Source organism: Melospiza georgiana, chromosome 12 (genome assembly GCF_028018845.1).
Source record: "Melospiza georgiana isolate bMelGeo1 chromosome 12, bMelGeo1.pri, whole genome shotgun sequence".
NCBI lineage: Eukaryota > Metazoa > Chordata > Aves > Passeriformes > Passerellidae > Melospiza > Melospiza georgiana.
The window spans coordinates 18,649,418-18,659,449 of NC_080441.1; the positions used below are offsets into that span (position 1 = coordinate 18,649,418).

General features: G+C 67.0%; 1 protein-coding gene across 3 annotated transcripts; it reads left to right on the forward strand.

The window, feature by feature from the left end:
• Positions 1–1,303: 1,303 nt before the first annotated feature.
• KLF8 (KLF transcription factor 8) lies at positions 1,304–6,934 on the forward strand. 3 transcript variants are annotated; one of them, XM_058032620.1, is made up of 5 exons: positions 1,304–1,360; positions 4,426–4,972; positions 5,570–5,696; positions 5,802–5,935; positions 6,099–6,934. In XM_058032620.1, exons 1-5 carry the CDS (start codon positions 1,334–1,336, stop codon positions 6,278–6,280), a joined length of 1,017 nt encoding a protein of 338 aa, XP_057888603.1. In that variant the 5' UTR covers positions 1,304–1,333; the 3' UTR covers positions 6,281–6,934. The 3 variants fall into 3 exon arrangements, with proteins under 3 accessions (XP_057888603.1, XP_057888604.1, XP_057888605.1); XM_058032621.1 differs by having other exon boundaries at positions 5,594–5,696; XM_058032622.1 differs by lacking the exon at positions 1,304–1,360 and adding an exon at positions 3,519–3,583.
• The last annotated feature ends 3,098 nt before the right edge of the window (positions 6,935–10,032 follow it).

Consider the following 10,032-nt stretch of genomic DNA (forward strand, 5'->3'; position numbering starts at 1 on the left):
GTGGGCACCTCGTGAGGAGCATCCACACCATTCCCTGCCCCTCCTGCCCAAATCCATCCCTGGGGAGCGGGAGAGGGGCCGTGGGGGGAACCCCTGCCCTGCTCCCCCCTTTCTTCTGCGCTTTTTGGGAGGTCACCTGTGCCTGCTGCTGGTCCTTCAGCTCGGTGACATTGGGCTGGGGGTGCTGTGGGTGCAGGTCCCCAAAAGCTCCCCAGGGGAGGTTGGCTGAGGGAGAGTCCCCACCTGAGCCTGTCCTGGGGCCTCCCTGGTGTTTCCTGAGGAGGGGAAGGGGATTTTTTTTGCCAAAACGAGGTTGGTTTGGTGCTGGTTGTGTATGGTAGAAGTGGGGGGGTGACGGGAGGCCCCTCCTCACCCTGGATGAGCTCTGTGTGTGCCAAGGTCACCCCCTTGGTGGCCATGACCTGCTCCTGGAGCCACCCCTGGCAGGGACATCGTGGGTAGGGGACACCTGGCTTAGTCCCCATCTGCAGGATTTCCCATCCCTGGGGATGAGCTGGGTCAGGACTGGGGGTGAGAGTCCTGAATTTGGGGGGATTATGGGGTGATTAACCCAGCCTGGCAAACTCAGAGCAGGGTGGGGACATCTCAAGGCTGGGGACACCCAGGGCTGGGGACACAGCGCTGGGAGCAGCCAGGTCCCCTTGGGATGAGGGCTGGAAAACCAGTGGGGTTCAGGGAGCGTGGGGATGGATTCCCACCGGCAGTTCCACCCCAGGAAGGGACCAGGGGACCTCCAGACCCCCCCATGGCTGCAGTCCCTGGAGAGGCTCCCCCAGCTCTGGCAGGACCCTGCCACCCTGGGAGACAACCCCGGGTGCTGAGGGGGTGCCCCACATACCTGGGGGCTCACCTGTGCGTGGGGGGCAGTGCAGGCAGTGTCCCCAGGGCACCCGTGGCTGTTGGGTTTGGGGGTGCTCCAGCGCCGGTGGGTGGAGGTGCACAGAACCCCAGACCCCCAATGTGGGGGGGTCTCTGCTCCCCTTCATAAGCGCCAGGAGCTTCCCCGGGCTCAGCCCTCCAGCACCGCCCCCCCCCCCCATTTTGGGGTGCACTCCGTGTGAGAAGGTGGGAACAAATTGGGGTCCACCCCCCCTCCCCCAAATTCTGCGCGTTCCCATGGCAACGCCGGATGCGAGGGGAGCCGCCCATTGGCTGCCGATGATGTCATCTCAAGGGCGGGGCACCCCCACCCCAAAAAAAAGAGGGTGGGGGAGGGGAGCTCCGCCCCACGCGGCCCCTCCCCGCCCGTGGGGGCCCCACCCCGCCCCACCCGGCACCGCCCCGGGGGCAGCGGCGGCGGCGGCGGCCGGGGATGCGCTCGGAGGAGGCGCGGGGGCCGGTGCGTGGGGCCGGGGGCGCGGGGGGCGCGCGTGGGGGGCCGGGGGGGCCGGGGGGGGGATGGGAGCGCGGGGTCGGGCGGGGGGAGGGGACACGGAGGGAGGGGAGGGAGGGAGGGATGGAGGGGGAGGGCCCCGCCCCCCGCGCCCCTCAGGCCTCCCCTCCCCCCTCGCCCCTCACGCGGGGTCGCGCGTGGGGTGCCCCCCCCCCCCCCGTGCTCCGCGCGCGCTTCCGGGCAGGGCGCCCCCCCGCGGCCGGGAGGTCACAGCGGCCCCGCCCTGCCCTCCCCTCCCACGCCCTTTGCTCTTAAAGGGACAGGCCCCGCTCGGGCCCCGACCCCCCCCCGTGCCCCCCGCGCCCCTCACCCCACGGGGGTCCCCGCTCCGTGTCCCCTCCGTGCCCCCCTCCCCCCGTGTCCCCAGCGGCCGCCGGCGGAGGGTGGAGCGCGGAGGAAATTCCACGGGGGGGTGTGGCGGCGGCGGCGGGGTGTGACCCCCCCACGCCCACGGGTGGGGGACACGCAGCGGGGGGAAGGGGTGGGGACACCGAGGGGACAAAGCGGTGGGGGGGGGGGCGTGGAAGGCGCTTTCCCACGCTCACCCCCCCGCCCAAGGTCACCCGAAATGCCTCTTTAAGCTGTTTAGGGCTAAAAACGGGGGGAGCACCAATTATTTCCTTGGACTGGGGGACATAAAGTGCTGGGAGGGGTGCACAGCACCCCCAGATATGTGGGTTTGAGGGGGGGGGCCCCGAGCCTCCACCCCGCACCCCTGGCTGTATTGGGGTGCACCGGGCTGAGGACGGAGGAATTCAGTTCACCCAAAAAGGGGGGGAGGGTCAGCAGTGCTGGAATTTGGGGTGCAACGAGCAAGCACCCCCCGCCCACTCCGCTGCCCCATCCCGCACCCCCTACCCCCGCGGGGCTTTGGGGTGCAAGGGACCCCCAAATTTGGGTAAGGGAGGGTCCCCCAGGGGAGGACGGGGTGTCCCTTTCGCACCCCCTTCAATGAACCTGTTTGTGGGGACCCCCCGGGTGCGAGGGGCCGCTCCTGGGGGCTCTGGGGGGACCCTGAGGTCCCCAGGCGCGGGGGGCAGTTGTGTGTCTGTCTGGGGGTGTCCCCTGGTGTGTTTTGGGGGGCTCTGGCTGGAGGGGGTGCTTCGAGGACCTGGGGATGTGTTGCAGGGGGTCCCTAAGTGAGGGGTATCTGACGGGTGTCTCTCCTTGTTGGGGGGTGTTTTGGGGATCCCGGGGTTTGGGGGGGGGTCTATGGGGGTCCCTACCTGAGAGTGGAGGTGTTTGGGGGCGCTGGTGGTTTGTGAGTGTGCGAGGAGGGTGTTTTGGGGGTCCTTGGCGGTTATGGGGGTGTTTGGTGGGGGTCCCTGGCTGAGTGTTTGTGCTGGGGGGGGTCGCCCCAATATATGGGTCCTGGGGGGTCTCAGTCTCTGTTTGGGGGTGTTTGGGGGTTTATGGTTTATTTGGAGGGGGCTCTGAGCGCCAGGGGGTCCCCAGGTGAAGAGGAGGGTTCTGGGGAGAGGGGGATGTGTCTGGCTCTTTTTGGGGTGTGTTTGGGGGGCTCCCGGTGTCTCTGGCTCTTTTGGGGGTGCGTTTGGGGGGCTCCCGGTGTCTCTGGCTCTTTTGGGGGTGTATTTGGGGGGCTCCCGGTGTCTCTGGCTCTTTTGGAGTGTGTTTGGGGGGCTCCCGGCTGTACCTCGGGGTTATTCGTGGGGGGCTCTGTTTGGGGGTTCCGGGGCTCTGTGCCTCTGTTGGGGGATCCCTAGCTGGGTGCGGGGTTCGGGGGATCCCTGCCCTGAGTGTGGAGGCGCTTTGGGGGAACCCGGTTTTATGGGGACGGTGAATTCGGGGTTCGCTGTGTGAGCGGGGGCTCCGTGCCGGTGCCTTGGGCTCGGTGCCGGTGCCGAGGGGATTCAGTGCCGGTATCGGGAGGGTTCGGTTCCTTGGGTTCGGTGCCGGTATCGAGAGGGTTCGGTGCCCGTTCCGAGTCCCCGGTGCCGGTGCCGGGAGGGTTCGGTGCCGGTATCGGCAGGGCTCGGTGCCGGTGCTTTGGGCTCGGTGCCGGTGCCGGGGGTGCGCTGTAGCCGCCGCCCCCCCGGGCGGGGCCGGGCCGTGTGCGCGGGGCGCGGCGCTGGGTGTGGCGGGGCGGGGCCGCCGCGCGAGGCCGGTGCGTGGGGGCTCCGCGGGCGGGGACGGTCCCTGCGTGGGCAGGTACGTGCGGGGGGCCGGGGGCAGCGCCGGGGGGTCCCGGGGCAGCGCGGGGGGTGACGGGGAGCTCGTTGGGCCGGGGGTTCCCCCGTACCGCTCGTCCCCACGCGTGCCCCGGGACTCAGAACGGGGTGAGGTGGGGCCGGGGGTCCCGCTCGTCCCTCGCTCGTGTCGCGGTCCCGCGGGGGCGCAGTGCCGGCCGTGCCGCGGGTGGGGCCGTGCCCGGTGCCTCCCGCGGGGGCCGGGCCGGGCCCTTTAAGAAGCTCCACCCGCGGCCGAGCCCAGGTGGAGCCGCGGGGCCGTTCGCACCTCGGGCGGCGCGGCCCGGGAGATGGTGCCGCGGGCGGCGGAGGGGAGCTGCGGCCGCGGCGGACACGCGTGGGAGCCCCGCGGGTCAGTGCGTGAGTGACCCCGGGCGGGGGCGCGCGGGCCGGGGGGGCGCGGCCCCTTTAAGGCGCGGGGGGAAGGAGCGGGGCGGGGCCGCCACCGCCCCGCGCGCGGGACACGCCCCCGCCACGCCCCGCCCGCGGGGGGCGGGCCCGGGCCGGCACAAAGGCGCGGGCGGGGGGGCGGGACCTGCGGTTCCCGCCCTCGGCGCGCGCGGCCGCCGCCGTGAGGGGCCGGGCGGGTCCGTGAGGGACGGGCGGGCCCGGCCCCGCCTCAGGGGACGGGCGGGCCCCGCCATGCCCGGCCCGGCGACCCCCGGGTGGCCCCACGCCCCGCCGGAGCCGCCCCGAGGCGCCGCCCCGGTCGGTTGGTTGGTGAGAGCCCGTTAAAAAAACCCCTTCGCCCCCGCCCCGTGCCTCAGTTTCCCTGGCTCCTCACGGACTGCGGGTCTCTTGCAGGGCCAGGAGAAGGCGACGCCCGCCATGAGCTCGTCGGCGCTGCTGGCTGAGGGCCCCCTCGACCCCCCGGTGCTGCTGGCCGACATCAAGACGGAGCCCCCCGAGGAGCTGCTGGCCAGCGACTGCAGCCAGCCCCAGGCCGAGCCCGTCGATCTCTCCCTCAATAAATCCAAGGTGGCTCCGGCCTCGGCCCCGCCGCCACCACCTACCACCTCGGTCCAGTCTTCCCCCATGCTCGTGGCTCCCCCGGTTCCCGCTCCCAGCACCGTGTCCATCCCGCCCTCTGGTCTCAGCTCCACCTCGGCCATCCCGGCTGTCCTCTCGCCCGGCTCCATCCTGGCCTCCACGCAGGGCAGCGGCGGGCAGCAGATCCTCCACGTCATCCACACCATCCCCTCCGTCAACCTGCCCAGCAAGATGGGCAACCTGCAGACCATCCCCGTGGTGGTGCAGTCCCTCCCCGTCGTCTACACCACCGTGCCCACGGACGGCGTCACCGCCATTACCGTGCCCCTCATCGGGGGGGACGGCAAGAACGCTGGGTCTGGTAAGGGCACCTGGGGGGAATGCTGGAACCTGGGGGGTGGAGGGTGTCTGTCCTGCCTCGTGGAGGGGCAACCTTGAGGGGGATTAGTTTTTCACCATGGAGTGTCCCTGCCACTGCCGTGTGCCACTCTCATACAAAGCCTCTCAGCCCCCAGCCTGTGCCCCCCAGGGGACATGGGGAGGGCAGGGACACACAGGGCATGGCACTGCCTGTTCTCCACCCATCCTGCTGCTGGCAGCCTGCCCTGCCCTTCCCACTGGCTGCCTGCTGCCAGCAGCTCTGGTTTCAGCTCAGCTGCTCTCTGTGCCCCCCACAATCCCCTTTCCTAGGACATTCCCAGCTTCCCACCTTATCCAGGGTGGGGGACCTGGATCTGCCCTGCTCTGGGCAGGAGCAGGCAGCCAAAAGTAATGCCCCCAAATTGTTTCCTCCCTTTGGGGGTTCTCCATCAACCCAGTTGGATTTTTAATTCTCTGTAGGGACAGGCTGTGCCAGGAGCACTGCAGGAGCAACGGGAAGGCTGCACCCTGATGTAGGGTGGGTGCTTTGGGGAAGTCTCTGTTCTGTCCTCACCCCTCACCTCTCTGTGCCCTAAAGCTTTTCTTTCCCGGACCCCTCCAGTGAAAATGGACCCTGGCTCTGTGTACCCCATGGACATGAACAGCGACAGCGAGGACAGCGCCTCCGAGAGCGGCCCGGCGCCCTTCCAGGACCTGCCGAGAGAGTGAGTGTCCTCGTGCGTGTGCCTCCCCGCCCTTTATCCCCCTGAGCCCCCCTGAGCCCCCGAGGGCGGCAGGGCCGTGGCTCCAGCTCTCCCTGCTCCCGGCAGGCCGGCGGCGCGGGGGCCCAGGGCCGATTCTCCGGACCTGAAGAAGCGGCGCATCCACCAGTGCGACTTCGAGGGCTGCAATAAGGTCTACACCAAAAGCTCCCACCTCAAAGCCCACCGGAGGATACACACAGGTAGGGCTGGGAGCGGTGTCCCTGCATTCCCCATGGGATGGTGCTGTGGCCCTTTGGGGGTGCTGGGTGGAAGTGCGGAGGGATTCCCCGTTTGGAATCTCTGTGAGGGCTCCGGGGGCCCGTTGTTGTGGCGGCGCTGACCCCTCGGTGCTCCCCTGCACAGGCGAGAAACCCTACAAATGCACGTGGGAAGGCTGCACCTGGAAGTTCGCCCGCTCGGACGAGCTCACCCGGCACTTCCGCAAGCACACGGGCATCAAACCCTTCCGCTGCTCGGACTGCGACCGCAGCTTCTCCCGCTCCGACCACCTGGCCCTGCACCGCCGGCGGCACGTCATGATGTGAGCGGTGCCCGCCGCGCTGGGAGCCGGCAGCGCCTCCCTCCCTCCATCCTCCGCACCCCGCGGCTCCGGAGGGGCGGGGCGGGGACTGCGCAGCGCCGGGGCCGGGCCGTGCCCGCTGCAGGAGCCCCGCCGGCACGGCACGGGACGGCAAACAATGGATTCTGGACTGCTGCCCCTTCTCTCTTGTCCCCAGCTGTTTTTATTCCTGGGTTTGTCCTCGCCTGGAGGCTCCTTGACTCCTCAGCTGGAATTCACCCAGCAGCTGCCTCTGGCTCTTCAGCCTCCTGCCCGTTGTTGTCCCCCTCCGTGTGCTCCCTGTCCCCTGCCACTCCCTGGGAGCCGTGGCAAGGACGGGGGCAGGGCTCGATGGGCCCTCGTGGAGGAGCTGATGGCCATTCCTGCTCCATCCCCAGGCTGTCCCAGCAGGAGAAGGGACATCACCTCTCTGCGTGTCCCTCAGCACGTGCTGGGCTTCATGGGAAGTGCTGGGTGTGCAGAGAGCCAGGAGGAAAAGAGGAATCAAGAAAGGGGGAAACAACCCAACAGTGACCCACAAACAAGACCATCAGCAGCACACAAACGGAAACTTTGTGGAACATGGAACTTTTCTTTTATGGAATTCTACAAGGGGGTGGGACAGGGTGGGGGGGACGAGGGCCAGCAGCTCTCGGGTTTTTTGGAAGACTCTGGGCCACTTGAAGTGTTTCTAAGTTAAACCAGCGGCTGTGGCCACACGCTTTGCTTTTTAATAATGGTTTTTGAGGAGTGTTTCTTCATCCCCCACCCCAGCCAACCCCCCTGGTTGCTGGGAGGGTGTCAGGATTTGGGGTTGGATGCTCTGAGCTGTTGGGTGGTGGGGACCATGACACCTCCCATGCTCAGCTCCCAGACTCCCTCTGAGCTGGTGGGGACGGGGGAACTGGTGTGAGGAAAGGCTGGGGGGCACTTCAGGGACCTGTGGTCCCTGAAAACAGCTCACAGCTGCTTGGGAAAGTGCTTTTCCTCCTTGCCACCCACCAGCCAGGTGTGGCCTGGGCAGAGCTTGTCCCTGGCCTGAGGTGGTTCCTGATGCCATGGCCTGAGGGAGAGTCTGGCTGGGCACAGGTGAAGTGCTGGCACTGCCCCTGGCACAGGTGAAGTGCTGGCACTGCCCCTGGGCACAGGTGAAGTGCTGGGACTGCTCCTGGGCACAGGTGAAGTGCTGGCACTGCCCCTGGGCACAGGTGAAGTGCTGGGACTGCTCCTGGGCACAGGTGAAGTGCTGGCACTGCCCCTGGCACAGGTGAAGTGCTGGCACTGCCCCTGGGCACAGGTGAAGTGCTGGCACTGCCCCTGGCACAGCCACCCACCCTGCAGGGCTGGGCTGCACAGCTGCCAGCTGGGCAATGCCTGTTCAAACCTACTGATGGCAAGAGGCACTGTAGGAATAGCATGGATTGGCCTGGTTGGGGTGGGGATGTCACCTCCCACAGGGGACAGGGACAAGGCAGAGCTGTTCAAGGCACTCTGTGTGCAGAGGATGGACCAAGGGGGTCCCAGTGTCCTGAGCTGGACGAGCAGGACTGCAGGAATGATCTTGAATGAACTTGTGCAGGATCTCCTGCTCCAGCTGGATCCCTCCATATCCCTTTGGGACCTGGTGGGATTCATCTGAGAATGCTCCAAGAGTTGCTGATGCCATCACAAAGCCTCTCTTGATGATTTTGAATGGTTTGGGACTCAAAGGGGTCCCAGCTGGCTGGAAACTGGGGACTGTTGTCCTGATTTTCCAGAAGGGCAAGAAGGAGGACCCTGGAACCCCCAGGGCTGTCAGTGTCACTTCAGTGCCCAGAAAAATCATGGAAAAGATGATTCTGGGAAGTATTGGAAGAAAACACAGTCATTGGTTCAGCTCCATGAGGGGAAAGTGCTGCTTGTCCAGCCTGATTTCCTGCCACAACAGGGTGTCTGTCCCACCTGGCTGAGCAAGGACAGCCAGGAGATGGAATCTTCTTGGACTCCAGCAAAGCTTTTGATCCTGACTCTCCCAGGGTCCTTCTGGACAAAATGTCCAGGCTGCAGCTGGATAAACGCATGGGATGGGCTCCTGGGTTGGGCACCGAGGATGGCACAGTGGGGTGACACCAGCCTGGCACCTATCATTGCTGGGGTGCCACAGGGCTCCAGCCCCATCCCAGTTCTCTTCATTGTCCTGATGAACAACCCAGATACAGGACTCTAAGGAGTACTAAGGAAAAAAATCTCTAAATTCTTCAACTGAAGCTTTTTGGGAATTTTGTATGAAAGATGTCCCCTTCCAGGGAGAAAAATTACAAAGAAAATGAAAAAATCCTACTTTTGGAGGATTTGGGAATTCTGTCACCTTTTGAAGAGCCTCGTGGCGCCACCTGGGCTCGGCCGAGGGTGGAGCTTCTGAAAGGGCCCGGCCAGGCCCCACCCACAGCACGGCCAGAGGGACCGAGGGACAACGGGGGGACAAACGGGACCCCCAACCCCACCCGGGACACGCGTGGGGCCCCCGGCATGAGGTGCCACGGGGACCCCCTGCCCAAACCGGCTCCTTGTCACCCCCGGGGCTCCCCTGTGGGCACCCTGGGGGTGTCACTGGGGGTGCTGTGGGCACGCTCAGCCAGAGCCCGGGGGTCCCTTAGGGGCACAGGGTGCTGGCAGTGTGTGTCAGGGTTTCCTCTGGGGGCACGGGGGGGCTCTCGGGAGGTGCCCTTTGGGGGACAGGGCGCTCTTTGGGGGTGCTGTCACCCTATGTGAAGGTTCAGGGTGGCACTTTGGGACGTTAGGCTCTGTGCTCGCCCTTTTTGGGGTGCTGGTAGGCAAAGCCATGCTCGGAGGGACCCTCCTCGTTCATTGCCCAGGTTGGTCCTGGGGTGCCCCCCGCTCCTGAGCACCCCCAGCGCCCCGCAGTCCGTGTGTGGGGCTGGGACCCCGGCGGTGCCTGGGGCTGCTGGGGCTGTCCCGGTGGGCGCTGCTCGCACCCCAAACCCGGCCGGGCGCTGCTGGCACCCGCTGGCAGCGCTCGGGCACCCGGTGGCGCCAGCGGCCCGCGCTGAGCCACGGCCGGAGGAGGAGCCGAGGGATCCCCGTGCTCCGGGAGCTTCCCCGAGCGCCCGGGGCCGCCGTGGCACCGCTGAGCCCCCGGTGCTTCCCCGGCACGGGTGAGGAGCCCCAAAAATGCCGTGGGAACGCTGCACCTCGGAGTTGTGCAAGCACGGGGACATCAAACCCTTCCCGTGCTCGGGCTGCAGCTGCCCCGCTCCGAGCGCCTTGGCAGGGATGCTGGCACAGGGGAATGGGGGACAGCCCCCAGGTCCCGGGAGGAGCTGCGGAGGTTTGGGGGTCACAAAGCGACAGCGGTGTGTGGGTCTTGCCACACAAGAGCAGGTGCCACCCACTCTCCAGGGCCTGGCCCCGCCATCCCGGGGGTCCGGGCTGTGCTTCCTTCCAGCCTCCTCTCCTGGGTGAGGCCCTGAGGGATTTTAATTGCTCTGAGCGGCCCCCCTTGAGATCCCCACCCACATCCCTGGGCCCGTTTAAGCTCAGCCTTAACAGGGGCCTCCAGCTGCTCCCTGTGCTGTGCTGGAGCTGTCTGAGCCCTGTTCACAGCCACTTTCCTCCCTGGCTGTCACCTTGACCTGCCTCATCCCTGTCACCTGGGCCTATCCTGCAGCGCATGCCCAGGGCAGGGTGACCCCCAGGGAGGGCTGTGCCACCCCTGTCTGGGCACAGATGGTCCCTGAG

Bases quoted from the DNA above. Each gene is read 5' to 3' on its own strand.
- KLF8 (XM_058032620.1), top strand. From the start codon at position 1,334: ATGCGCTCGGAGGAGGCGCGGGGGCCG. The intron at 4,973-5,569 runs GTAAGGGCACCT...TGTGCCCTAAAG, and splicing joins CGGCAAGAACGCTGGGTCTG to CTTTTCTTTCCCGGACCCCT. The intron at 5,697-5,801 runs GTGAGTGTCCTC...TGCTCCCGGCAG, and splicing joins TTCCAGGACCTGCCGAGAGA to GCCGGCGGCGCGGGGGCCCA.